The sequence below is a fragment of the Marmota flaviventris genome, chromosome 20 (genome assembly GCF_047511675.1).
Source record: "Marmota flaviventris isolate mMarFla1 chromosome 20, mMarFla1.hap1, whole genome shotgun sequence".
Classification (NCBI taxonomy): Eukaryota; Metazoa; Chordata; class Mammalia; order Rodentia; family Sciuridae; genus Marmota; species Marmota flaviventris.
In genome coordinates this window covers 14,927,268-14,954,218 of record NC_092517.1, presented here as the reverse complement: position 1 = coordinate 14,954,218, position 26,951 = coordinate 14,927,268, and the positions used below count along the sequence as shown (strand labels likewise).

At 46.9% G+C, this 26,951-nt stretch overlaps 2 protein-coding genes across 4 annotated transcripts in view; one reads left to right on the top strand and one right to left on the bottom strand.

Annotated features, from left to right (window-relative positions):
• Positions 1 to 26,951, top strand: part of Cidec (cell death inducing DFFA like effector c) — a 554,473-nt gene that overhangs the window by 278,562 nt on the left and 248,960 nt on the right. The gene's annotated exons all lie outside the window — the stretch shown is intronic.
• Positions 1,164 to 25,960, bottom strand: Tatdn2 (TatD DNase domain containing 2). 3 transcript variants are annotated; one of them, XR_003582271.2, is made up of 8 exons: positions 25,542 to 25,959; positions 25,012 to 25,428; positions 17,918 to 18,406; positions 8,463 to 9,341; positions 4,068 to 4,195; positions 2,295 to 2,478; positions 1,656 to 1,877; positions 1,164 to 1,549 (listed from the first exon to the last, which is right to left on the bottom strand). XR_003582271.2 is itself a non-coding variant. In XM_027931869.2 (8 exons), exons 2-7 carry the CDS (start codon positions 25,420 to 25,422, stop codon positions 1,737 to 1,739), a joined length of 2,232 nt encoding a protein of 743 aa, XP_027787670.1. In that variant the 5' UTR covers positions 25,423 to 25,428; positions 25,542 to 25,958; the 3' UTR covers positions 1,164 to 1,549; positions 1,702 to 1,736. The 3 variants fall into 3 exon arrangements, 1 of the variants encoding a protein (XP_027787670.1); XM_027931869.2 differs by having other exon boundaries at positions 1,702 to 1,877; positions 25,542 to 25,958; XR_003582272.2 differs by lacking the exon at positions 1,164 to 1,549 and adding an exon at positions 2,001 to 2,097 and having other exon boundaries at positions 1,792 to 1,877; positions 25,542 to 25,960.

Below are 26,951 nucleotides of genomic sequence, written 5' to 3'. Positions count from 1 at the left end.
CAGCACCCTGTGCTCTTCCTCGGCAGGGGACTGACCTCAGAGACATCACGCAGTCCGCCTCACAAGCAGGCAGTGCTGACTTACAGGGGTTGTCCTTGAAGGACGTGGCTATGCTGCTGTTCACCTGGGTGATAGTAAAGCATTCTGATAGACTTGGCAGCTTCCTAAATATTTCCAACAAGCGACTGAGGCCCCCAATTTCCCCATACTGGCAACTTTGAGGCACAAAAACACCGAGGAGATGGACGGACACCGAGGCCTGCTTCCCAGGCCAGCTACTGTGTTGCAGGGGCACGGTACACATTGCACAAAGGAAATAGTAAATCCATCCCCTTCAGCTTACAGGTTCAGATGTGCCTTCGAGAAACACCTAGAGGAATCCACAGTAAGAGACTGCTTGTACGATGTAAGCTTCCAATAAACTGCAGATAAGGGTGAGGACCCTTTTGAACAAAGCTCAGGAGTCCACTCACACTTGACCTCTGGCCATCGTAACCTCTGGGGCCTGTGAGGCACACACCTTTCCAAGGCACAGCAGAGAGCAGAGCAGAGCTCTGAACTCTGAACTTGAGATGACTCGGCTGCTCCAAGTCCAAGGGGAGGCCCTCTCCTAAAACACACACAGAGCAGAGATGGCAAAGGCAAGGGACACCAGGAGAGACACAGGCCTGCTCATGCTGCACCACCCCAGGGAGCCCCGAGAACTCTGTGAATTCAGCTGTCCACCTGGGTGAGCCCTCAAAGGGTAACTGTGTGGCCAAGCAATCCAGAGAGAGCAGGGGCAGCTGGTCCCCTAGCACCCAGTTGGCAGGGACCTCATGCTGCAGACTCAACCCTAACCCTTTACCACACCAAGCAGGAGCCCTGGGGCTTCTGTAAGTGGGGACACCTTCCTCAGTGCCCCAGTCTGTCCTGCACCTCCGCCAGCCGGCACTTCCCAAGGACAACGAGCACCCACTGCATCCCTCCATACTTGTATGGTGGAACCAGAGCGCAGCGACAATCCTCCCACTTATGCCCACACTGGAGTCCACAAGGGAACAGTGACAGGCAAATGCGAGAGCTATCCAGGGAAGGGTGCAGCCTCGCTGGTTCCCAGAAACAAACCTCGGAGCAGTAAGTTTTCCCAAGACATTTCCCACAAGGGAGTCCATTTCCATAACTGAGAAGCAGGAGCCCAGCTGCACGCCCACGTGTGCTGGGGCGAGCAGGAGGCGACTTTATTCACACACTGCTTAAAACACAGGCTGCAGGGAACAGAGACTCGGACTGGCACACTCTAGACCCTCGGTCATACTCTGCTCTTGCTGACTGCCCTGGAGCACCCTGGCTGGCAGGCAGAGCCCAGATGCTGTTCCCGCAGCACCTACCCTCCGCGGCCACCCGTCCACCAGCCAGAAGCTGAAGCCTTGAGGCGAGGTCGCGAGCAGACAGCCTGTCCTGGTTCCCTCTGTCCCAGTGGGCTCTGCAGACACATCCTTGACCCAGGACACAGGTGGGGCTGGAGGGCAGCCTATGTTCTGAGGGACCACTGGTCGCCCTGCAGGGTCTGGAAGAGAGAAGGAAGATGGTTCCAGGCCAAGTTCATTAAGCACAAGTCAGGCATCAAGCTCACGTGTTCACATTGTCTAGGTTAAGATAAGGCAGCCAAAGACCTTCTTCTCCTGATTTTTACAGAGCACATCATGTGAATCTCATGACCTTTCCTGGGCGACTCCTGAGGGCACCCTCCTTGCTCAGAGGTTGTAGAGGCGGCTAGTGTTCTCACGCAAGGTGGCCAGTGTGCGGGAGAGCGGCTCGTCTTTGACCCTGGCAATCTCTCGGACCGTGTGCAGGGCTAGGCCTGGGTGGGCATACTGGCAAAGGCTCTTGGGAACCTGGAAGACACCAAACATTCAGAACATCGCTGTGCTTTCTGTGCACAGCCGGAACGCAGGACTCCCTCCCGTCCCTTCCCCAGCAAGGACCTCTTCGGGGCTGCCCTGCAGAGACCCCTTTACCTGCAGGTGCAGGGAGAGTCCTAGTCAGGGGGGCTCTGGGTGAGCAGGGTCCCACGCTTCCGTGGACTGCCCTCTACAGGGTAGGGCTTTGCACTGCCTGGAAGAGAGCGGTTACCCTTCAGCTTCTCAGCCCCCTTGACTTTCGGTTCTGCAGAGCAACAAGGAAACATCTACACAGCCCAGGGTGGGGCCTGGAAGTCACTGGGGCTCTGGCCCTGCCAACCCTAACGGATGACCACCACCCTCCCCACCCTCTCTCTTCAGTGCCTCGACTCAGCCTGAAGACACCCCTACCTGGCGAGGCAGGAAGTAAGGGGCATCCGTTTCCACAATGATTCTCTCCAGTGGAATCTGTTTCAGAGCATCCCGGGCCTCCCAGGCGGAGGAGTAGGTCAGGACTGCCGTGAAGCCCACCGACATGTTGGGAAAGTACTTCAACAGGGGCTCAATAACCGGGTAGCTGCCGGTGAAGCAATGCCTGTGGGGAGAGCTCTAGGTCAGGGCTTGCCCCCAGTGCCCTCAGCAGCAACCCTAAAGCTGGTCACCCCCTTTAGAAGTCCCAGAAATGGAGAGGCTGCATCCAAGGGAAGAATGCCACAGTAAGTACACACACAAGAGGGGGTTCCAACACCACCAGACCCAAGCTGCCACTGGGGGAGCGGTGCTCACAAGCCCCTCTCCTACTGCACAACACGATACAGCCACTTAAAATCACCACTGTGAACAACACACAGCAGCAGCACAAAGGAACCTAAAGAATTAAAACCAGTCCTCCCAAGTACGTAACAGTGAGGCCTACGCAGTCAGATGCGTCGGGAAAAAATGAACACACTGGAGAATGGGCCATAGGTGAATTTTCTTCTCTAAACATGCAGCTGTTTAATGCTCCTAGTGCAACATACGCAGTTACCCCATGTAAAAATTCAGGGCTTCCTCCAGCAACACCCTGTTGGGCTGAATTAGCCCTGATGTGCCTACCACCACTCACATTCCCTTAAAGTCAGCCCAAAAAGAGGCAATGAAAATCCAACCAGCCCATAAGAGCTGAGGGCCTATGTCCTTCTTCTGGGGTGCGCCACCTGCTGTCTCCTTAGGCACCCAAAAGGCAGCAGCAGAGGCCTGAAATTCCCACCTGCTCTTCTGCTTTGAGAAGGCCTCTTCTGGGCTCTGGACTCCCTTCTCGCCCATCATTAAGAAGTCAGCTCAGAGGCAGTAGGATCTAGGTTCAAAGCCAACCTCAGCAACTAAGCAAAACTCTAAGCAACTCAGCTAGACTGTGCCTCAGAATAAAATTAAAGAAAAGTGCTGGGGACGTGGTTTAGTGGTTAAGTACCTCTGGATGAATCACAAGTACAAAAAAAAAAAAAAAAAAAACAGCTCAGGCGTCACCTCCTGACCCATCCCATCCATGGCAAAATAAAGGCCCAACTGTGCACAGCCCAGCTCAGTCCACACTCAACATACACAAAAGCCCGAAGTGACCCAGGTGTATCTGGGCAGCTCTCCTGGGGCATCCCTGAGCCAGGCCACCACTGGTACACACAGGTGGTAGGAGTTCAAGGCAGCTTACCAAACTGAGCTGAAGAACTTAAAGATGCCATTCAGATAAAACACACCTTGGACTTTAATGCTAACTGTGGGGGGAGGAGTTTTCAAATTCAAAACAGGAAAGAAGTATCTTTTCTGGTGCCCCAGAGTGCCATGTGCTGGACCCCACCACAGCCTCTCCTGGGGTCAGTGGTCCTCGTTTCTGAAAACTGAAATCCCCTTTCTGCCCACTGGCAGTTTCTGGGTATTAGCCCAAACCAAAGGCCAAATGAAGTCACTGTGAGCAAAAAACAGGTAAGTTTCTCAATCCTCAGAAGTTTCACATGGTTCAACTTAATACTTGACTCCTCAGAAAACACGCTGAATAAGACATAATATGGGTTCAGATCCCAAAGGGGCCTCAAAAAGAGAGAAGAAAAGACACACGACCACTGTGTTCCTCATTGAGCTCTCCTCTTTCCAACTAATGTCCCAGACAGGGAAGAGCCTCATGTCCCGCTGAAGCAGCAGCCTCCTGACCTATGGATCTTGTAGTCAGAGGGTACAAATTTTTTCATGATGTCCAACAGATCTTCATCAGCTTCTCGACAGTGAATGACCAAGGGCTTCTTTAGAGACACGGCCAGCTGCAGCTGTCTCTCAAATACCTGGGAGGAGACAAAGGGACAAACACCGGCGGCTTAGTGGCACTTCAGAGCCCACTGCCTCTTGAACCCCTGTGGTCCCCAATTCTCTATTTTCAAATGATATAACAGAGTGACGATCAGACACGTACTGGGTTTTTTCTATAGAGCTGGGGAGTGCTCCAAGCACCTGCAGTATACACAAGCTCCTACAGGAGGGGCTGCAGGAGCCCAGCAGGTGGGGAAGGCAAGTGACAGGCAGCTAGAAGCTGTAGTGCCAGAGTGCCAACAGGGAAGCAGGTGCCCAGTCACTGCTCACAAGGCTTACTTAGGATATAGTAGCAAGACAGGGATGGAGAACATAAAGGGCACAGTTAATGTCCTGCACATGGCTGTGCCCACCTCTACTACCAAGAAGGTACCAACTTTCAAACCTTTCCCTATGCAAAAGGGCTGTACACCCACGTGCCCTCCAGCACAATGCCTGGTGGTTCTCAAAGAAATAAACACTATTTACTACAGCTTGCCTCCTTTGGTTGACCCAAGCTGGATACCCTTCTAGGTCAATACCTACACAGCCCTCCCATTCTTTTTTTTTTTTTTTGGGGGGGGGAGGTAACTGGGAATTGAACTCAGGGGCACTCAACCACTGAGCCACATCACCAGTCTTTTCTTGTATTTTACTTAGAGACAGGGTCTCACTGAGTTGCTTAATGCCTCGCCATTACTGAGGCTGACTTTGAACTCGGCAATCCTCCTGCCTCAGCCTCCTAAGCCACTGTGATTACGGGCATGCGTCATCTTGCCCAGCCACTCCATTCTTTTTAATTCTAGCCACTTTTAAATCCTTGCTAGTAAAATGCACACGTTGTTGACAATGTAATGTTCTGTCCTGTAACAAGGCCAGGTTAAGAACCAAGTATTAATTATGAGCAAATTATCACATCTGAAACCTAATGCATCCATGAGCAGTTTTTTCAACTGTAGAATACAATTCATGTTTGCATTTTTAGCAGCGAATACGAAGACATTTTTGGTAACAAGTGATATCGACCAGAAAATGACATTTACAAGTCTAATTTTCATGTCACCTCTTCCTACAATAGTGACACTAGCCAATACTAACTCTGATGCACCTTTAAGTTTGACCTGTGTTTTCAACTAAAGGAAAATGACCACAGACACCAAATTATAGAATGCTCAGTAGGGGTTTTAAAGAGCAGGTAGCAACTACAGGTGGGGCTGGTGTCCCTTCCAGATACATTTGCTGCCTGTTCATCTGCCCCTCCCTGAACCCTCAGAGGCAGGTTTCAAAATACTCCAATTCCACCTTCTACTTGATGTCTCTAAAAAACTATAACCTTGCAGTGGAACATTGCATAGCTATCAAAAAGCATATTTTTCAAAGTATAGTTAAATGAAATGGCAAAACTTTTAAAACTAGAAATTCAAAACTATTCTGCCGCAGTCTGGCTGGGCACAAAATAACCGAGCCACCACGAAGCACTTGTAAGGTTCAAACAGGAACTCCTTTATTGCCCGAACTCCACCAGCACTCCACGCACACTTCCCGGGAACTCTCCCCGCTCTCCACCGGGCTCTGCCCTCTCTCTCCCGGGAGAACTCAACGGGAACTTCAAAGTGGCGGGCACCTGAGGTAGCAGGAGCCACCCTATTCCCCAGCCACCCTATTGCCAGACAGCAGGGGTCCATATACAACTCAGTACACAGCCTGTCCCAATCCAGCATCATCCAGTCACAGCAATTATAATTTAATTATCATCATCTTAACGGCTCACTGGTGTCACCTCTTAACCACTCCTTCTGGCGCCATCCCAACTCGACTGTGGCTCTCAGCACTATTCCCTTTGTAATTTCCTTTTTTTAAAAAGCATATATATGTGCCAGGTGCAGTGACACACACCTGTACTCTCAGCAGCTCAGGAGGTTCAGGCAGGAGGATCATGAGGTCAAAGCCAGCAACTTAGAGAGGCTTTATCTCTAAATAAAATATAAAAAGGGCTGGGAATGCAGCTCAGTGGTTAAGCATCCCTGGGTTCCATCTCCAGTACAAAAAAAAAAAAAAGCACATTATATATAATACACATTTCCTTGATTTTTAATAGGTAATTTTAAGACAAGCCACCACTGTCCCTTGCAACTTTCCAAGGGAAATAACATTAAATGTGTAATGTTTCATGAAATATTCAAATTTTGCCCAGTATAATCCCAGCAACTCAAAAGGCAGAGGCAAGAGGATCACAAGTTTGAGGCCAGCCTCAGCAACTTGGTGAGACCCTGTCTCAAAATAAAAAGGGCTGAGGTTGTGGCTCAGAAGGAAAGTGCTCACCTACCATGCGTGAGGCACTGGGTTCGATCCTCAGCACCACATAAAAATATTGTGTTCGCCCATAACTAAAAAAAAATTTTAAAAAGAGGGGGGGCTGGGGATATAGATTAGCAGTAAAGAGCCCCTGGGTTCAAACCCCAGTACCAAAAAAAAAAAAAAATCCAAATACATTAAAAAATGGAGGAAGCTTTCTCTAGCATACAGGAACTTGAGGCTGGAGATATTTTACAAGCATTTGTCCTCCCTCATCAGGTGACAAAGAAGAGTGAATGAAAGGCAGGTAAATTATTTACCCAGCATAATTACTTCCCTGGCCTGCATGAACTCTGCTTCCCAACTGAGCCATTATTTCCAGGGATGGAGAGTTAACCCATCTCTCTTGGGGGAAGCCTCAGGCACTGTTTGCACACTTGCTACCTCCACAATTAATTCCAGTCCAGCACAAATGGAGGCAGGCGAATCAGGGTAGGGGAAGGAAGCTCCGTTCTGGCTTTTGAACCAAAGAATTCTATTGTCTGATGTGTGCAACTTACAAGTTAGACACCAACTGTCAGAGATCTACCTTTGAAGGGTTAGATAGCTAAATGTGGGAATACAACACAAGGAAAAAGTAGTAGTTAGCTCTGGTTAACCAGCATAACTACCCATTTTATCTCCAATTCTTTAGCATTCCTCTCTCCCCCCTACTCCTTCCAGAAAATATTAGATAACGGAAATCAATTGTTTTTTTGTTTATTGCTATTGTTTTTTTGGTTCTGGGGATTAAACCTAGAGTGCTCTACCACTGAGCTTCACCCCCAGTCCTCTTTATTTTTTGAGACAGGGTCTTGCTCTATTGCCGAGGCTGGCCTTGAACTTGTGATCTTCCTGCCTCAGCTTCCTACTTACTGGGATCATAGGCACACACCACCACATTTGCTGATCCTTATAATTAAAAAAAAAAAAAAAAAAGTACTGTGTAATACTTCTCACATTTCCTGGCACCAAGTTAGCATCCACTGAGCATCAGCTATACTATTCAGTATAATACTCCTCTGTGTTTCTGCTTGAACTGCTGCTCTTTCCATACCATCCCCACCCTGCACCATAAACACCAGTTGTGAAAGCAGAATATTAAACATTTGTTTCATTTTCCTAAAAATCTATTTTCCCCTGTGTTCAACCTTAGCTGTTTTAGTCTTCACTTCTGGCTAATAAATTACACTTCGAGCCAGATGTGACAGCACTGAAGGAGAAGCGGGCGAGCCAAATTCTGCACAGGGGGACCTTCCACTCCAGTCCTGGAGCCTACTGGGATCCAGACCAACCCAGCAAGCCTCTATACAATCCCAGGAGAGTGACACTTTCCAGCTACAAACTCCACCTGGGGCACCAGGTGGGACAAGGGGAGACAGTCTTTCTCCTCCCCAATCAGAAACTTCCACTGAAATGCTGCAAGGAGTCTTACCCTCACAACGCCATGCTCAAAAAGTACTGGGCGGAAAAGAAAGACCAGATGGCAAGTCAAACTTTCAGGGTGAATGAGAATGATCTTTACACGTAATTTTTTGGCACTTTTCAAATATCCTGCAATGAACATATTTCACTTTAAAAAACAAAAACAAAACCCAAAGTTGGCTGCTTCCCAAGAAGGAAAGGTTCATGCTGCTGTTAGCCATGAGAAGTCGGAAGACACCCCTCCTCCCTGGTCCCCAAGCATGCTGGTGAGCTGGGGCGCAGCTCGGTGCCTAGATTCCATCCCCACTTCCACAAAACGAGAGAGACAAAAATGGCTGAAAGATAAGAAATGGCTTGTAAAGTATTTGACAAATGACATCCACAGATCTGGACAGGAATTATAAATTCGTTAGTTCTAGAAATAGAGAAACCTCACTGTTAGGTCTCAACAGCTAAAGGGATAAAGACATAAACGTAACAAGTGACCACAGACAGTCTGGTTACCTTGTGCTGCTCTGGGACAGGCGTAGTACACTTGTAAGAGTAATCCAAGCCCATTTCCCCGAAGGCCACAGCCTTGGGGTGCCTCAAGGCCTGCAAAAGATTTCTCTCTTGACTTTCACTATAGTAACGTGCAAAATGGGGGTGACAGCCAAAGGCCCCCCAGACCAGGTCCTCCTTCAACAGCTCCTCCCACAGGCAGTCCGTCAGTGTCCGAGGGTCACAGAAGTCAGAGATGCAACCCTGGAATTCCTTGGGGAAGGAGCTGCTATAAATCTTTCTGAACTTTGTAAAGGTCCCCTTGAAAGACAACTTGGAGTACAGCATATCCAAGTGACAGTGGGTGTCTATGAAGCCCTCCTCCAGGCTGGACTCCCAGTGGCTCCGTGGCAGAGAGCCAGATGCCTGACCACCACAGGGACGAGGTGGAGACTCCTCTCGGAATGTTCTTTTCTCCTTCACTTCTTCTATGGAGCTTCTGGAGAAACGCAGGGAACGGGAATTCTGGGATCTGCCTTCATCAGCGGCCTCCAGGTCTCTGGAGGTGCTCTGGGAGCTCACTGTGGAGGTGGGGGGATAATCACTTAGGAGGCCGTGGCTGCTTGTCCCAACCTGTGCCGTGTCCTGGCTGCTGCCCACAGAGGCATGGCCAGGAGTCTTGAGGCTGCTGGCCCAGTAACTGGCATAGTCACGCCAAGGACTACTGTACAAATGAGGGGGGTACATGACATAATCAGTGGGGAAGGAAGAAGGCTCTGGAACAGCGGAGTACTTCAGCGAGATGGGCTCCTCCTGAGAGAATCTGACCGTGGAGACCTCATCCACATCAGACCAGTCGCTTCCTGAAGAGGGGTGCTCAATCACCACCTCCCTCTCTTGATGCTGCAGAAAAGAAAAGAAACATTAGGTGAGATCCTCACCTAATTAGATGGGTGGAGCCCCCAAGATGGAGGAATGGCAGCTTAATGAGAAGGAAGAGACTGGAAGACACGGGCTACCTGTCTCTCACCACGTGGTGGTGATGCCCTGCCCTACCTTGGTCTCTGCCAGCAAGGCCATCGCCAGACTCTTAATCTCAAGATCCGAACCAGAAGACTGAGCCAAAATAACCCTCTTTTCTTTTTAACTTAGGCTGTGACTCTGTGTTATTAGCAGCAGCAAACAGACTGATACACACAGGCACCAGAAGAACACCAACTCTGGCTCCTTTCTTGAGCCACACTGGAGGCCTTGCGATGGCTCTTCAGCTTACAACTTTCAGAAGTGGGCCAGGCGGCAGCTGTGACACACAGAAGGCTCAGGGAATAAACCCATGATCATGGTGTCATAATGCCACCCTGAAGGAGATGCTCCACCTGTGCTCCCTATTCTAATGATCCCTCTTGGGAACAGTGCTCTCCAGTACAGTGAGAAAGTAGTAATGCCGAAAAACAGCTCCAATACCTTTAAGACGCAAAACCACAACCACTGGAGCTAATATGTACCCTCCAGTTATCTGACACTACCCCTCACTGGGAAACGGGTCTGTAACTCTCCCCTTGGGTTACTAGTGACTCACTTGCAACCACTAAAATGCAAGAGAGAAGTAGTGTACCTTCATGGGGGTCCCACCTTGCTCCTCAGCGAAGCTAGCACTGGGGAGAAATGATACAGAATTAAGACACTCTGCCAAAAAGCCTGCTATGTAGGTGTCAGCAGGTGGCCCACATGACAAGCCTGGGTGAGCCAGAGGACTGCAGCCCCCGCAACATGTGAAAGACACCCGCCGCCAGGTGAGACCTGCCCAATCCAGACTTTTCTTAATTCCTGACCCACAAAATTGAAAGCAAAATAAAACTCTATTGAAGCCACTAACCAGTGATAGTTACCTAAACAACCAAATCTTGCATTAAATCAATTTAGCCCTAATAGAACACAGGCTCTGCAAGGTCAGATGATATGCCCAGAACAGGGAATGCCCATAAATATCCACAGAACTAAACTGTAGAATAAATGGTGCAGTGGTTCCAGAGCTCAGCTTCACACCCCCACCAACAAAAGAAAATCTTTTTTTTTTTTTTTTTTGGCATTGCTAGGGATGGAACCCATCATGCATGCTAGGCAAGTGCTCTGCCACTGAGCTACCCGACCAGCCCAGAGGAGCATCTCAAAAACAGATTCTTAAAAACTCCACCCTGAGATACTGTGATTCAGTAGGTCCAGAGAGGGCAAAGGAGTCTATGTTTAATTCTCCAATAATTTTGATGTAGACAAGGCCTAGAGAAATGTACTAAAGCAAACAGATAAAAACTTATGCAAAAAATACTTTACTTCAGTGTCACAGTTTCTTGTTAATAAAGCCATCTACAATCCCAGCATCAGCTAGCTTGAGCAGGAGACCTTTTCTTTAGTGTTTCTATAAGTAAATATAACACATTAAAATAAATTCAGCTGTGCACAATGACACAGACCTGTAATCCAAGCTACTCAGGAGGCTGAGGCAAGAGAATCACAAGTTCAAGGCCAGCCTCAGCAACTCAGCAAGACAGTGTCTCAAAACAAAAAATAAAAAGGGCATGGAATGTAGCTCAGTATTAGAGCACCCCTGGATTCAATACCCAGCATTCTGGTAAAAAATAATAAATCACTACTAAAACAGCATTTCAGATAAATTGATTTAAAACAGAAAAACAAGTTTCTATTGTCTATACTAATTCTCCATATCTTTATCTATACTCCAAAAATATATACTGGCAACAAAAATTAATGAATTATAAATTTCCCATTTTAAACTTGCCAGTTATATTTCTGCTACTGCTTTCTTGAGGAACAGAAATCTCAAAACTAGAATCTTTTCTAAAATGGAAGATGGGCTGGGGGTTTAGCTCTGTGGTAAAGCACATGCTTATTAGCATTCAAGAAGCCCTGGATGCAATCCTCAGCATTTAAAAAAAGGCAAGATAACTTAAATTGCAGCACGTTTAAAGTTTAAACCGATTTCCTAAAGGTGGGTGATGGATTCGTAGGGATTCAACACACTATTTTATTTACTTTGAATGTTTGACATTTCCCACAACAAGTTTTAAAAATTAAACTCCTACCTACAATCCCAGCTACTTGGGGAGGCTGAGACAGGAAGATCACAAAGCCCAGGCCAGCCTAGACAGTTTAGTAAGACCCTGTCTCAAAATAAAACAAAACAAAATGAGCTGGGGTGTAGCTCAGTGGTATAGCGCTTGCCTAACATGTATAAGGCCCTGGTTCCAAGCACCACCAAAACAAAAAGCAAACTAAAAAAAAGTTTTAAAAATTAATCTATAGGGCTGGGGCTGTGACTCAGTGGTAGAGCGCTTACCTGGCATGTGTGAGGCACTGGGTTCGACCCTCAGCACCACATAAAAATATAATAAAGGTATTGTGTCCACCTATAACTCAGAAAAATACATATTTAAAAATTAATCTATAAGGGAAAACAATCCTTTGAAGACTAGGTTGCTTATAATGAAAAATTTCCATCAACCTAGATAATGAAACACTGCAATCTTGCCAAACTTGCTTAACAAGTTTTGGAGTATTATTTTGCTTTTCCTGAATGTTCCAGTAAGAGACACTGACACAATCACAGGAATTGTCACTCTACTTTAGCACATGTACACCTAGGAGTTAAGTGTCTAGTATGGGCTCACATAATTAGCATAACTGCAATCCAGCTCTTTATAGATACATCTATAGAGGCATATCTTGCCACTCTTAAATTGATTGTACTATTTATAAAATAATCAATATCTTAGAAATCTTCTTGTATATTAAGAAATATTCTTTTTTTTCTTCCAACAACAAAAGTTAATGTGATTAGAATGACCAAAAATATAGAAGTTTCGTCAGATTTTGCCCTAAAATTCATTCTTCAAGAGAATAAGCCATGGGCTGGAGTTGTGTCTCAGAGGAAAACAAGATAGTGTTAGAAAGCTCCTTTTCACTAAATTCCTTCTGTTTTTGAACCACAGGCTGGGGGTGTAGCTCAGTGGTAGAGTACTTGCTCAGCATGCACACAGCTCTGGGTTCAGTCCCCAACACGAGAGAGAGAGAGAGAGAGAGAGAGAGAGAGAGAGAGAGACCTGAAAACCAGCTGGAGGTGCTGGTGTAATAATCCCAAAACAACTCCAGGAAGAAGGAAAAATCAGTGTGCCTGCAATGTGATGGGAACAGCTACAATACGAAGTAAAATTTCCAGGAACAGGACCATATGCAGATTCTAAAAATGCTACATCTCATCAGCAAGATCTCAGCTACAGGAAACTGCCTGGCAAATGACCCTGTTGTTTACCACAAACAAATCAGAACATTTTGAGACAGGGAGAAGGAAGAATCTAGAGACTAAGATTCTTGCCATATTTAGAAATTGCTACATATGGCTCTTATTTGGATCCTGTTTCAAATAAAATGGGATATTTAATCACTGACTGGGTAACTGATCATTCAAGGGGGGGAGAGAGGGAGAGAGTGGGGGAGAGAGGGGAGGGGGGAGAGAGGGGAGGGGGAGAGAGGGGAGGGGGAGAGGGGAGAGGGGAGGGGGAGAGGGGAGAGGGGGAAGGGAGAGGGGAGAGGGGGGAGGGAGGGGGGAGAGGAGGAGTGGGGGAGGGAGGGAGGGAGGGAGTGTGTGTGTTTCTGTATGATAAACCTACAAGGATGCTTTGGGTTTTTTTTTTTTGTTTTGTTTTTTGTTTTAAAAGATCCTTTACCTTTTAGAGATGCACACCAAAATATTTATGGATGAAAAGATATGAGATAGGATTTGCTTTAAAATACTTTGTGAAGAGAAAAGGGATACAGCAATGCAGGACTAGAGGGAGTTCTGCTGCAGATGAGCAGTGGGTGTGTAGCTGTATTTCATAAATGTTTTAAATTCTCCAGGAAAAGGTTTAAAAATGTAAGAGTTAATAAAATCAAATTCCAAGGAGGAAGGTGGGGAGGGAAAGGGGAAAATACTGGAAAATGACATTGGCCAAATTAGACTGTTACACTGTCAGCATGTAAGAATATATAACAACGAACCCCACTGTTATGTTCATAACATACCAACTTAAAAATGAAAAAAAAAAAAATTGGGCATGGTGGCGCATGCCTGTAGTCCTAGCTATTCAGGAGGCAGAGGGAGGACTGCTTGGGCCCAGGAATTTAAGGCCAGCCTGGACAACATAGTGAGACCCTCTGTCAAAAAAGAGACTGAGGGTGTGGCTCAGTGATAAAGGGTTTGCCTAGCATGCACAAAGCCCTAGGTTCCATCCCACAAAATAAATGAAGAATAAAATTCCAATTCAGATGGAAGGGCAGATGGTGTCTTCTGACTGTACTCCAAACTTGCAAAACCAGGGTTCAGTATTTGTTTAAAACAAAGATTTCCAGGTCTCATCAATGACCTTCTGAGTCAGAATCTCTCATTCTCTCAGGGAAGTTCAGAAAAATCACATTAAGTAATTCAAAAAGTAACTCTAGTGACAACAAAGACACACATCAAAGACATGTGAAAAGGTTTGATGAAGCTGTTTAAGGAAATGTAAAAGTAGGGAAAATGGCAGAATCAGAGGGAAAAGTGATTTCAAAAACGCACGTCTTGCCAGGTGCTGTGGTGCACACCTATCATCCCAGCAGCTCAGGAGACTAAGGCAGTAGGATCACAAGTTCAAAGCCAGCTTCAGCAATGGCGAGGTACTAATCAACTCAGTAAGATTCTGTCTCTAAACACAAAAATGAGACTGGGATGTGGCTCAGTGGTTGAGTGCCCCCCGCCAAAAAAAACCCACACATCTAACTAGAAGTATATATCACAAACTTACCATGTCATCTCTAAATCCCTGAAGGACTTACATAATCAAGTACACCAAGAAAAAGTATTTGGATTTGTGGGGAGGGGGAAAATAAGAGACTGTATTTAAGATGGCCTTAAATACTGTCTGTATTTAAGCCCATATGGCAATATTTATTAGGATGGTCAGGGCATTCATTTACAAGTTATCTTTATCTGTTCTCATGCAGCGCTAAAGAGCTACCACAGAGCTGTATAGCCCACAGAACCTAAAATATTTACTATATGATCCTTCAGGGAAAACTGACCCCTGTATTATTTTTAACTGTGATCAGATTTGAAGAACTATCCCTTTTGACAGAGGAAGAAACCAGGGCTCAAGAAGGGTGAGTGATTTTTCTCAGTATCACAATTCAGGCAGCAGGGCCAGGATCTGGACCCAAATGCTTTGATGCTATCCCAACATTCATGCATGTGTTAACCCACCCTATACCCAAGGGAGACAACCCAAGCACCCCATCAAACAAATAGAGGAGTGTGGATGTAACTTTGAAAATTTTCATTCATATGATTAGGTTTGTAGGCAACCAACAAGACAAAGATCTACAGGTCAGAAAACACAGCCACCATGTACATTTAATGGGGAAATTAGCTTATAAAACCTTCATATGGGATTTCCAATTATATGTAGCACCTGTGGTTTTTGTCCTTCCCACCCAAAAACCCTTCTAAAATCACAGGAAATGTATTTGAAAAGGCTTAATAAAGCTATATGGAGAAAGCATAAAGAGTAAACAGCAACTAAATAAAAATTGGATGCTAGATAGCAGACACGTGAATGGTTACTGGCTTAGCAAGCAGATCACAAATGGCCAAAACCTAAGAACACAGGGAGAAAATCCAGAAATAGACTACAGGACTCCAAGAAGATGAAGAAGGTACCAGACCTTCAAAATGAAGTAGAGATGGAGATCCCCCAGCTACCTGCTCCTCCCCAGGCAAATGTGCCTGCCTTTTCTCCATTCAACAAGAGAAGGTTCATACTCGGGAAAGGTGACTATGGAACAGCCAGGAACAACACATACCTGCTAGACAGCAAAACCCATGCATTGCCCTCGGCCTGACTCCCAGAACTCCAGAAGCCACATTGGGCCTCCAGGCCCTCCAGGCCCTCCTGGCCCTCCTGGCAGACAGACAGACATCACAACAGAAGACAGAAACTGTGCTAGGCACAGCGGTGTTCACCTGTAACCCCACCCATCAGCAAGCTGAGGCAGGAGAACTGAAAATTAGAGGCCAACCTGGGCAAGCCAGCAAGACCCTGCCTCAAGATAACACACAAAAAAGGTCTGGGGATAAATGTAGCTCAATGGTAAAGCACCCTGGGTTCAATCCGAATACTGCAAAAAACAAGCACAGAAATGATGCCATGGAGAAGCTTCAGTGTGGGTGCTATTAAAGGAAGCAGAAAACTAAATTCTCATGGCCCTGTGGGGGACATCCACAGATTTCTAAAACTGAAAAAATCAGTAACAGCACAATTATTATTTAGAAATATGAGGCAACTCAAAAACACAGAGCTGGAAGAGCTGATAAGGGCTGTTATGGTTCAGATACGAGACACCCCCAAAAGCTTAGGTGTGAGACAATACAAGAAAGTTCAGAGGTGAAATGACTGGGTTAGGAGAACTTTATCAGTGAATTAACCCCAACAGGGATTAACTGGGTGGTGACTGAAGGCAGGTGGAGTGTGGCTGGAGGAGGTGGGTCACAGGGGCATGCCTATGGGGTTTATTTTGTCCCTGGTGAGTGGGGTTGTCTCTCTGCTTCCTGGTTGCCATGTCCTGAGCTCCCTTCCTCCACCACACTCTTCCACTATGATGTGCTACCTCACCTCCAGCCCAGAGCAATGGAGTCAGCCATCTGTGGACTGACACCTCTAAAACCATGAGCCAAATAAACTTTTCCTTCTCTAATTGTTCTCCTCCGGCCTTTTGGTCACAGCAGCAAGAAAGCTGACTGAAATAGGTTGCCACTGAGGAGCAACAGTGACGAATGGGCAGAAATTGGGGCTAAAGTTGTAGTGCAGTGGCTGAGCACTTGCCTAGCACATGTGAGGGACTGGGTTCAATCCTCAGCACCACATAAAAATAAAGGTACTATTATCCATCTATAACTAAAAATATATTTTTTTACAAAAAAAAAAAAAAAAATGGGTAGAAATGGAGACAGAGGAATAGCCCCTTCCCCCACCACATAAGCTATGTTAAAAATCACTAGCTTCCCTCCAGTTATCATCCTTCCCTGCTATTATAGCCACAGAAACTGATGTGGATGCAAGTCTGCCCCAATGAAGATTATTTTTTTAGCCTTCCTTGGCTAGGTGTTAGCCAGATTTCCAGCTCTTCTCAATAGGTCTGGGCAGATGTGACACATAACTTTCTTTTTTTTTTTTATGGGGGGGGGAGGGTATCAGGATTGAATCCAGAGGTACTTCAGCACTGAGCCAGAGCCATATTCCCAACCTTTTTTATTTTGATTTTGAGACAGGGTCTCACTAAGTTGCTTAGGACCTTGCCAAATTGCTGAGGCAGGCCTCAAACTTGTGATCTTCCTGTCTTAACCTCCTGAGTCACTGGCACCTGGCTGGAGATAAGCTCTTAAGAGGGAGGAAATGGCCAGGCATAGTAGCACACACCTGTAATCTCAGTGGCTTATGAGGCTCAGGCAGGATATCATGAGTTCAAAGCCAGCCTCAGCAACTTAGGGAGACACTTTCTCTAAATAAAATATAAAAAGTACTAGGGATGTGGCCCAGAGGGAAAGCATCCCCGAGTTCAAACCCCAGTACCAAAATTTTAAAAAAGGGATGAAGCACATTACTCTTCTCCTCTTCCTACTGGCCAAGTATTCATGTCATAAACTCCGAGCCCTCTCAGAGTAGCCATCTCACACCAAAAGACAGTATGGAGGGATGGCAGCAGGATCCACAATGCTGGAGAGTCATTGCTCAAGCCCAACCTCTACAATTAAAGCCACTTCCATTTGGGCTTTACTACAGCAATCAAACCCATATTCTAACAAACATGTAAATGGGGCAGGACGCGGGGACAATAAATTGAGATTTATTATTAACTCTGAAAGGAATGTTGGGGGCTGGAGATGTGACTCAATAGAACACATGTCTAGCATGTGTAAGGCATTGGGTTCAGTCCTCAGCACCACATAAAAATAAATAAAGGTACTACATTCATCTATAACTAAAAATATTTTAAAAAAAAGAATGTGGGCTGCGGTTGCTCAGCAGTAGAGTGCTCGCCTAGCACGGGTGAGGACCTGGGTTCAATCCTCAGCACCATATAAAAAATAAATAAATTGAATAAAGCTACTGTGTCCATCTACAATTAAAAAAAGGAATGTTGGAAGATAATCACCACCTAGCTTCCTGGAGTCCTGGTTAAGTAAAGTTCTGCTTTAGTTAATAACATTTAGAGGGCTGGAGACGTAGCTAAGGGTAGGGTGATTTCCTAGTATGCATGAGGCCTGGATTGATCCCCAGAACCACAATAGACAGACAAACAGATAAAATATCATGCAGCAAACTAGAAAACATTCATTTAATCAAAGAGATCTTCAAACCCAGATGCTTAGTACATGCTTTATCTATACTTACCTTTTGGATTTCTAACTGAGTGTCGGAGTCATCCAAAAATTCTAGCGGGGGAGAGGGCTTGTCAATGACTGTCCTTCGGTCACCAAGTGGCTCCTCAACTGGCTTCTCCTGAGGGTCCACAATCACCCTCCTATCACAGAAGCTGCTCGTGTCAGGAGGTTCCTCCTCCGCTTTGACCTCTGGAGGCGACTCTTTTTCTTTCTGAGGAGGAGAGACCGTGACACTTCTGGCTGGTCCTTCGGCATGGCTGGGACGCACTCCTGGGCTTGGCTTCACCCTTGGGGTGGCAGCTTCTTTCCTTCTGGGCATGGATTTCCCCAGAATGCCCTGTAGAGCCTTCAAGTAGATCACTGCAGAGCCCTGGTCCCCAACCCTATTCCTCTTCCTTTTCTGGACCTTGTTTGTTTCTTCCATCCCATCATTCTGACCCTCAGCTTCAGCTGCAAATTCAGAGTTCATGGAGTTACGAGAACTATCTTTGGAATCAACCTGGTGGGGGGAAAAGAAACCACAAAACTTAGAAAAGTGGTCCCAAAAGAATTTCAAACACGAAGCACTTGGCAAATGGCACATTAGCAGTGGTTCTACTAGTCAAATAGAAAGTGAGCATTGGTAAGACAGGTCACTTTCCTCTCCGGACAGTGGTTTTGTCCCCCCCACTGACGAGGTGCTGCTGTGAAAGGGACTGAACTGCAGGGCAGCTATTCTAATTGTCCACACCTCCTTAGCTCATCAGATGATCCCCTCTTACTGCAGCCACTGGAAGGAACAAGCTCCTGGAAGCCCACGACCAGCACATACTTCACAACAGACACCAAACAGCAGCTCACAGGATCCCCAGCCAGCCCAGTCCCACACCTAAGAGCCAAGGAAACCTGAGGACCTGGTGAGCTTCGAGAAGGCAGCACCAAGGAACTCCAACTTCTCACAGACTCCAGCCTCTAGAGTCCTCAATGAGCTTTCCCACCACACCCAAGCCTTCTTAAATCACTGCAACACCCTTCCTTGGTGTTAGAAACCAGAATCTTGGTGTTGGAAACAGGACCACTCTCCCAAGACCCTCCCTGCCCATGTCCTTAGAGACTTAAGTGAAGTCTCAGCTTCTCAGGCCCCACTCACTCCAGGAGTCCATAGGGAAAGCTAGACTGGCCTGGCCATGGTGATGCACGCCTATAATCCCAAAAACTCAGAGGAGGCTGAGGCAGGAGGATCGAAAGTTCAAGGTCAGTCTCAGCAACTTCACAAGATCCTGCCTCAAAATAAATAACAAAAGCTGGGGATGTAGCTTAGTGGTAAAACACCCCTGGGACCCATCCTCAGTACCAATGAAAAAAAAAGAAAAAACTAGGCTATCTGCAATTTTAATTTCCTGTAAAACTCAGATCCAGTCTAATACCAGCCTGGCATTAAGAACACTCCATAAGAAGGTGTGATGGCTCACACCTGTAATCCCAGCAGCCCCGGAAGCTGATGCAAGGGGAGGATCATGAGTTCAAAGCTAGCCACAGCAACTCAGCAAGGCCCTAAGCAACTTTGCAAGACCCCGTCTCTAAACAAAATATAAAAAGGGCTGGGGACATGGCTTAGCCATAAAAATCTCCCCTCACAAAGAATCATTCCAAAAGAGTACAACTCCAAATCTCCCTAGCTATGATCTGGACTTACCATTATCCCAATATATTTTACAACCCCTATAATTTTTGGTTCTAACTCATTAAATTCCTCTCAAAAGCAAACACTCCTCCACAACAGAAAAGTGGAATTTACTCCAAGGGATGTCCATCAATAAGCAGACACTACAAAATACCATGGCTTTCTTAAACATGAGGTTGTAAGCTGGGGTGTGGCTCAGTAGTAGAGTGCACCCTTGGCATGCACAAGGCCATGGGCTCCAGCCACAACACCACCAAAAAAAGAAAGATCATGAGACTGCTCTGATGACAATAGTATAATAAATGCGAAGAAGCAGCCCAGGGCTGGGGCTGGGGCTGGGGCTGTTGCTCAGTGATAGAACACTTATGTAGCATGTGCAAGACCTGGGTTCTATTCGAGGCATTAGGCATTATGCAAAAAAAAAAAAAAAAAAAAAAGTGAAATGAAAATCTAATATTAAAAATAGCCGGGCTCGGTGGCGCACACCTGTAATCCCAGCAGCTCAAGAGGCTGAGACAGAAGGATATCAAGTTCAAAGTGAGCCTAAACAAAAGCGAGGCACTAAGCAACTCAGTGAGAGTCTCTCTCTAAATAAAATACAAAATAGGGCTGGGACTGGCTCAGTAGTTGAGTGCCCCCGAGTTCAATCCCCAGTACAAAAAAATAAAAAATAAACTTGATGACCTCTGGGCCTGCTGTACAGCTAACTACTAAGTTCGCTTCTACAGTACCTGTGTCTCTTATTATCACCAGCTCCCTGGCACCTCTGCACCCTTGGCCCATCACAGCCTCTTAGACATTCACTGGCATGTCACATTTCCACTTCATGCTACACCCTTGCGCTAGTCCCATTTTGTGTTGGGACTCATCCTTTAAAGCCCTGTCCTGCCTTCAGCTGCTTCTCCACTTCTGCCCTCTTCTTCCCCACAGGCCAGGTGCAAGGCAACATGGAAGGTGAGGTCTTTGGTAGGCTGGAAGGGACCCACTGAGGGGTAGTTGCTCTTCACCTCAAGCCAACATTTGGGAGAACCCACCCAGAGTTATGGATTCTGGTTTTTCCAAGAAAAACCAGGAATCTCTTAATGTACTCCTCAGACATTCAGCAAGTACTCAGCACTAATTATTGCCAGCAGGCACTGTTCTAGATCTGGAGTTTAACATTCAATAAAAGACACAAAATCGCCTGCTTCCTGGAGCTTATATTCCAGTTGGTGAGGGAAAGAAAAACCAGAGGATTGGCAAGACAAACTGGTGAAACCTATGTGAGAGTGACAAATGCTAAGCAGAAAAATAAAACGAGAGACACAGCTGGGTGGTAGAGCACCTGCTTAGCACATGCAAGGTCATGGATTCCATTTCCCTGACCCCTGCAAATAAATGCATACATATATATGCATTATTTTATATATATGATAAAGAGATAGTGGGGGAAGGAGACATTACCTAGATCTTAAGTTCGGTGGTTTTTTGTGGTGCTGAGGACTGAGCCCAGGACCTCCACATGCTAAGCACACACTCTACTATGAGCCACACCCCCATTCCAGAGTTATAAATGTGTGTTTATCGTGTTGTAGGGGATGGAACAGGGCCTCCTGCATGCCAAGCAAGCTCTCTATCACTGATCTACACCTCATCCCAGAGTCAAATTTTTAAAATGAGTCTTCCAAAATTTTAAGGACCTAGCAGGCTACCTTCAATCCATGCACCAGCTGTTGGCCAACTCCAGCTATAAAGATCAAGACTGTAGTTAAGGGAGAAAGAAAAATTAGAAATATGCTAACATACCTTACATTTTCATATGGATTTATTTTTTTTAGAAACTTGCAGCTGACCCTTTAGGTTGGGGGATCAGGTGTCACTCAGCTGCAAGGTTTCTTTTTTTTAAGAGAGAATTTCAATATTTATTTTTCAGTTTTCGGCAGACACAACATCTTTGTATGTGGTGCTGAGGATCGAACCTGGGCCGCAGGCATGCCAGGCGAGCGCGCATCCACAGCCCTCATATGGATTTATAATGAACAGAATTGCTGCAGCTGTCATCCCTCTTTTATAGAGAGGGAAACTGCCACATGGCTTGTGGGTGGCAGAAACAGGATTCAAACTCAAGTTCTTCTAACACCCTGGAAACCAAGTGAGAAAAGTGAGAAACTATGAGAGTGAGAAACACTAACAAAGGCTGCAGAGGCAGGAGACAACAAGAACCAAATGAAGGTCACTAGGCAAGTTCAATAGGTGAAAGAAACCTGTAAAAGTTAGGATGAGGCAGACCCTAGGCAGAAAGTGCAAAAGAGATCACCTGGCTTAAAAAGAAACAATTCCCGTTTTTACCCCCGGCAGCACCACGTGGAGAATTGAGCGTCTCTGAAGGCAAGAACTCCAGCCCTCATGGCCTAGAACAATTTCCAAGCTTCCTAACCGGCTCCCTTCCTGCTTCCTCCTATCTCTTCTCCAGCAAATCCCGCAATGTCCTGCCTCTGCTTACAACCCTTCCAAGGCACTGCATTTGTCTATAGAATAAATCCCAAACTTCTGAGCATCATATTCCACCTTTCTCCAACCCCATCATCCAGGGCACAAAGAAAGGCCCTGATTGACAACAACTGTATATTTCCAAACAGCTAGTAAAATGGAGTTTTACTATCCAGGACCTTGCACATACTGAGTATGTGCTCTATCACTAACGCATATTTATTTTACATTCTATGACTGATAAACTTAAATTCAATATGTAAAGTCTACAATTCTTTTTTGCCAGTGCTAAGAATTGAGCCCAGGTAGAAGCAAGCACTCAACCACTGAGCCACACATCCAGATCATAGATTCTAAATGCTTCGAACCCAAAGAAATGATAAGTGTTCGCGGCAATGGATATCATTTACCCCAATCTGATCATTTTGTATTGTGTACATGCACTGAAATATTACATTTACCCCATAAATATGCCAAGCAATATATTTTTTTTTAAGTGAGGGATTATAAACATTAGAATTTGAGAAAGTTTCTCAGTTGCCCTGGAGTCAACGAAGGATCAAAGTGAGGTTGGCCATCAGGAATCTCTAGTGACTTTGAAATGCCCAGGGGCTAGGGTGTGGCTCAGTGCCAGAAGAGCACCTGCCTATCAGTCATGAGGCTGTGGGTTCAATGCCCAGCACCACTAAAAATATTCAAACATCTTCCCTTCTGAATGTTCCATGTCCTAGCACACACAACTGTGCTGAAGGTTGTGGGGCACACAAAGCCAAATATGTGTCCCTCAGAGTTTACAGAACAGACATAGGAGAACAGGTGGGCAAGGTGACCTTGGAAGGGCATGCTTTTTCTGTCAGTGCCCCTTAGGTGTGCCTGCTCAGAAACATTATGATTTAACAGTCAAAAAAGTTCTCATAGGACTGCAGTACAAGGTGAAAGGTGTGGATGGAGGAGAAAAGTACCAGAGACATAAATACAGCTCTAGGGAGACCTTAGCAGGGCTAGAAATGGACAATTAGATTGTTATCTTCCCTCAGCATGACAATCTTTCTACAATGCCAATTTGCCTTTCCTCTGTACAGAACCCTATAGGAACTCTTTAATGGCTTAGAATACAATCCAAATTTGCTTAGAATAAAATCCAAATTCCCTTAGCTACTAAAATCATGCAGCAATCTGCCCTGCCTAGCTCTCCAGCATCCATCCTGGGCTCTCTGCTCCAATATACCACACTGTGGGACAGTCATGTGACCTCCAATCCTCCCACTACAATGTGATCAGAGTTCAGGGATCCAGTAGCACCTGGCACACAGTTACTCTCAGGTGCTTACTGAAACTATTAAACTGGGTTCTGCCATCAAGAGTCCTTCACTTTTTTTTTTTTTTTTTGGCAGCAATGCGTTTCAATCCATAGCACTCTCCCACTGAGCTACATCCCTCCCTTTTTATTTTGAGATAAGGTCCAAGTTGCCCAGGCTGGCCTCGAACTTGCCTCACTGTCCAGAGTCTCTAGGATTACAGGTGTATCCTGTAGGGCTAAAACTCCTTTGACTTTGATGAGAAAAATGTGGATTCACCCCAGGATTAGACCCATCCAGATCAAGGGCCACACCCTAAACTCTCCCCCCCACACTAGAAATTGAACCAGAGGCACTCTAGTTCCCAGCCCCTTCTAGTTTTTGAGACAGAGTCTCACTAAATTTCTGACTGTTGGCCTTAAACTTGCAATCCTCCTGCCTCTGCCTCCTGAGTTGCTGGGATTACAGGTGTGCACTTCCACCCCTGACAACACCCTCTAGTCTTAAACCCCAATCAGCACAGCCTCAGTCTGGGATGCAGCACACCTGAAACTAAGTAAAATAAATTCCTGCCTGACAAGCTTAAATTCCTCCACCTGACATGAGGCTTGTCAGTGAAGCTAATTATAATTGACTAATATTATTTGGATAATGTGTCCAATTCCACTCGGAGGGATTAATGACAAGTTGTATGAGCAAAGCCCAATATTTACGTGATTTACATTTGAATCATATTCCATGTTCTTATGCCAGACAGCTTTTCAGCTCATTAACTGATGAATTTTAAAAAAAATCCACATGCTGAGTTCAGATAAAACCTGGCACTTTGGCAAAGGGCTCCCCAAGATAAACAGACTTTTCCCACATACAGAGTCCCGCCTCACTCTTTCAGGCCTGAAGCTCCAAAACTTACAATGCAAACTGGAGACTGGTCTTTGTCAGGAGAATCACACACACCTGTGACACTGCACCACACAAACTAGGCCTTCAATAAATATCTCTTCAAATCTGATTCAAGCACTCCCCAGTGGGCCTCAAGCACAGGTGAAACCCTCTGTGTGTTTCCAATAGGGAACTAGACTTGGCTTCCTCTCCCCAAAGAGAAAAAAAAAAAAAAAACTTAAAAACCACCTCCAAACAAAACCCCAAAATGCTGGAAACCATGACTTTGGTGCAAAGCCACACCAACAACCAAATTCCTTGGCTCTGCACTTCAGAGTAGCTCGATACAAAGGAAACATTCCTTAAAATGACCAACTAAAACAGATTCATCTGTCTCTTGAGCATGCAATTCACCTCCTACTGCAGTGATAATCCAGCCAGGCTGCACACTTACAATTACCTAAGGAGCAGGTAAAAAATGTGGAAGCCCAGACTACACCTCGGTCCAATGGAATCTCTTTTCTCTGGGGTGGGAAGCAAGCACAAGTATTTTTTTTAAAGCTTTCCAAGTAGTTCCACAAGGCTACCAAGTTTGAAGAGTACCTCTTTACTGAGCTTCAGGCCACCCCTGGCGGACTGCTTAGTCTTCCGCATTTGGGTGGAGTAGGGAAGACCCCAGAGACCTTGAAGGACAAGATCCTTTTGAGTCTCCTCCCACCAAAGTTCCCATCCCCAACCTCTCAAGCCACGTGGAAGAAGCTTCGCCGACTGCACGGCGTGGCAACTACCTACCTTAAGGCTGCAGGCTTCCTCCTCTAGAGAAGCCATTTCTTCTAGGGAGGGGTTGGCAGGACGCATAGAGGTTCCCTTCGACGAAAGGAACGCGCGAGCGCTCCGAATCAGGCAGCCTTTGGAGGCGGCCCCGCCCACACCTGGGCCCGAGGAATGGGAAGAGGAGGAGGAGGAGGAATTTCTGCGTCGAGTTGAGCTCCTGGATAACCTCGGCGAGCAGGCCACATCGTCCTCCTTGTGTGCTTTCAGGCGCTTGGAGCTGCTGCCCCCTCGTGAACGCGACGCAGAGCTGTGAGCTGACCGGCTGGAGGGGGCCACATCACTGGGCTCCCGGAGGCAGCTGCGCTTGCTGGGACAGCCTTCCGAAGTGCTGCTCCAGTGGTACTTGACCTTGCGCCGCTCCGACGCCATGGGCACCTGCAAGGCAAAAGGGAGCCTGGATTCCAACACCAGCCCTCCCGCCACCCGACCCCCTGGGTAAGGAAAGCCAGAAAGAAAGAAGGTCAAGGCCACGGGCTGGCCTCACTGACCTTTCCCTCTTCGTTCCACTGCCCATCACAGTTCTCAAGGTTTCAGAGATGCCAAAGCGCTTCGGAGAAGTCCCAACGATTAGAGATTGACTAAAGGCTTCGGTTTGGCTCCTAAACCCACAAAGTGCTTCCGTAATCACCAAGCGCTTCTGTTTGCACCGCGCTACTTCGCAGACCTCAAAGCGCTTCCGGGACTGCTAAGCGCTTCAATTTAGTTTGCTACACAAAGCCCTTCACAGATGTCAAAGCGCTTCCACAGACGCTTTAAGGTCCACACATGGCGGCCGGAACCGCAGCCCTCGAGCCGGGCGCGCGGCCCAGAGGCCCTGCCGCCGAGGGCGGGCCGGAGAGCAGGGCCCGACCCGGCTCCGCAGCCCGCCCTGCTCCAGCGGCCCCGACGACCCTCCCCGGGCCGAAAGGGGAGCCCGCCGCCGCCGCCGCCGCTCGGGAGCCGGCGGCGCCTCCGCCCGCCGCCTCAGGACAGCCCCCTACCCCGCCCGGCCGTCTAGCCGTCCCTGCCTCCGCGGCTGAGACGCCAGCCGGGCCGCGCCGCCTGGGCGCTCACTCGCCCCCCGCCCTCGTCCTGCAGCCAGGCCCGGCCTCCGCCCGCGCTACAACCACTCTGGCCGCCCCGGCGCCCGCCCCCCGGAAGGAGCCCTGCGGCCCGCGGCCCGGCAAGCGGCGGAGGAGGGACCTGCGCCGAACGGAGAAAGCCCATTGCTCAAATCGGCAAGGGGCGGAACTCCGAGCAAGACGGAGCTCTCCTCTTGGTCAAACGGCGTGGAGGCGGGACCTAACGCCTTACGAAGCTTGCGTATTGGTCACAAGCCAGACGGGGCGGAGCCACTCACGTGGGCCCAGAAAGCGCGAAGCTGAGGCGCGGCCGCAGTTCCTCAGGCCGGCCCTCTTTGCCAGAAGCTTTCGTGTCCGGATTCGCACGTCGAACCCACGTCAAGTCCTTAGCATCATCACCCACTTTACAGAAAAAGGAAACTGGCTCAGAGAGACCAAATGACACACACAGAGGTGACAGAACTGAGATTAGAAATAAGAAATCTCAAAGAGAGACTACACAAAAATGTAGAATATCCGCCTGGCAAAAAATATCAAAAGAAGGGGCAAATTTAGAAACAAATTTGCATCATATTATAAAAGACTAGATTGAATACTCCCAATAAGATAACTAATGAATAAATTAGGAACAGCTCTTAAACATGAGAAGATGGCTCAACTTCAGTCATTTAAAAACCACAAATAAGCCTGGTGGCGTGGTGGTGCTCACCTATGATTCAACAACTCTGGGGGGCTCAGGCAGGAAGATGGCAAAATTTGAGGCCAGCCTGGGCAATTTAGCAAGACCCTGTCTCGAAATTAAAACATTTAAAAGGAGGGAGATGCTGTAGTTCAGTG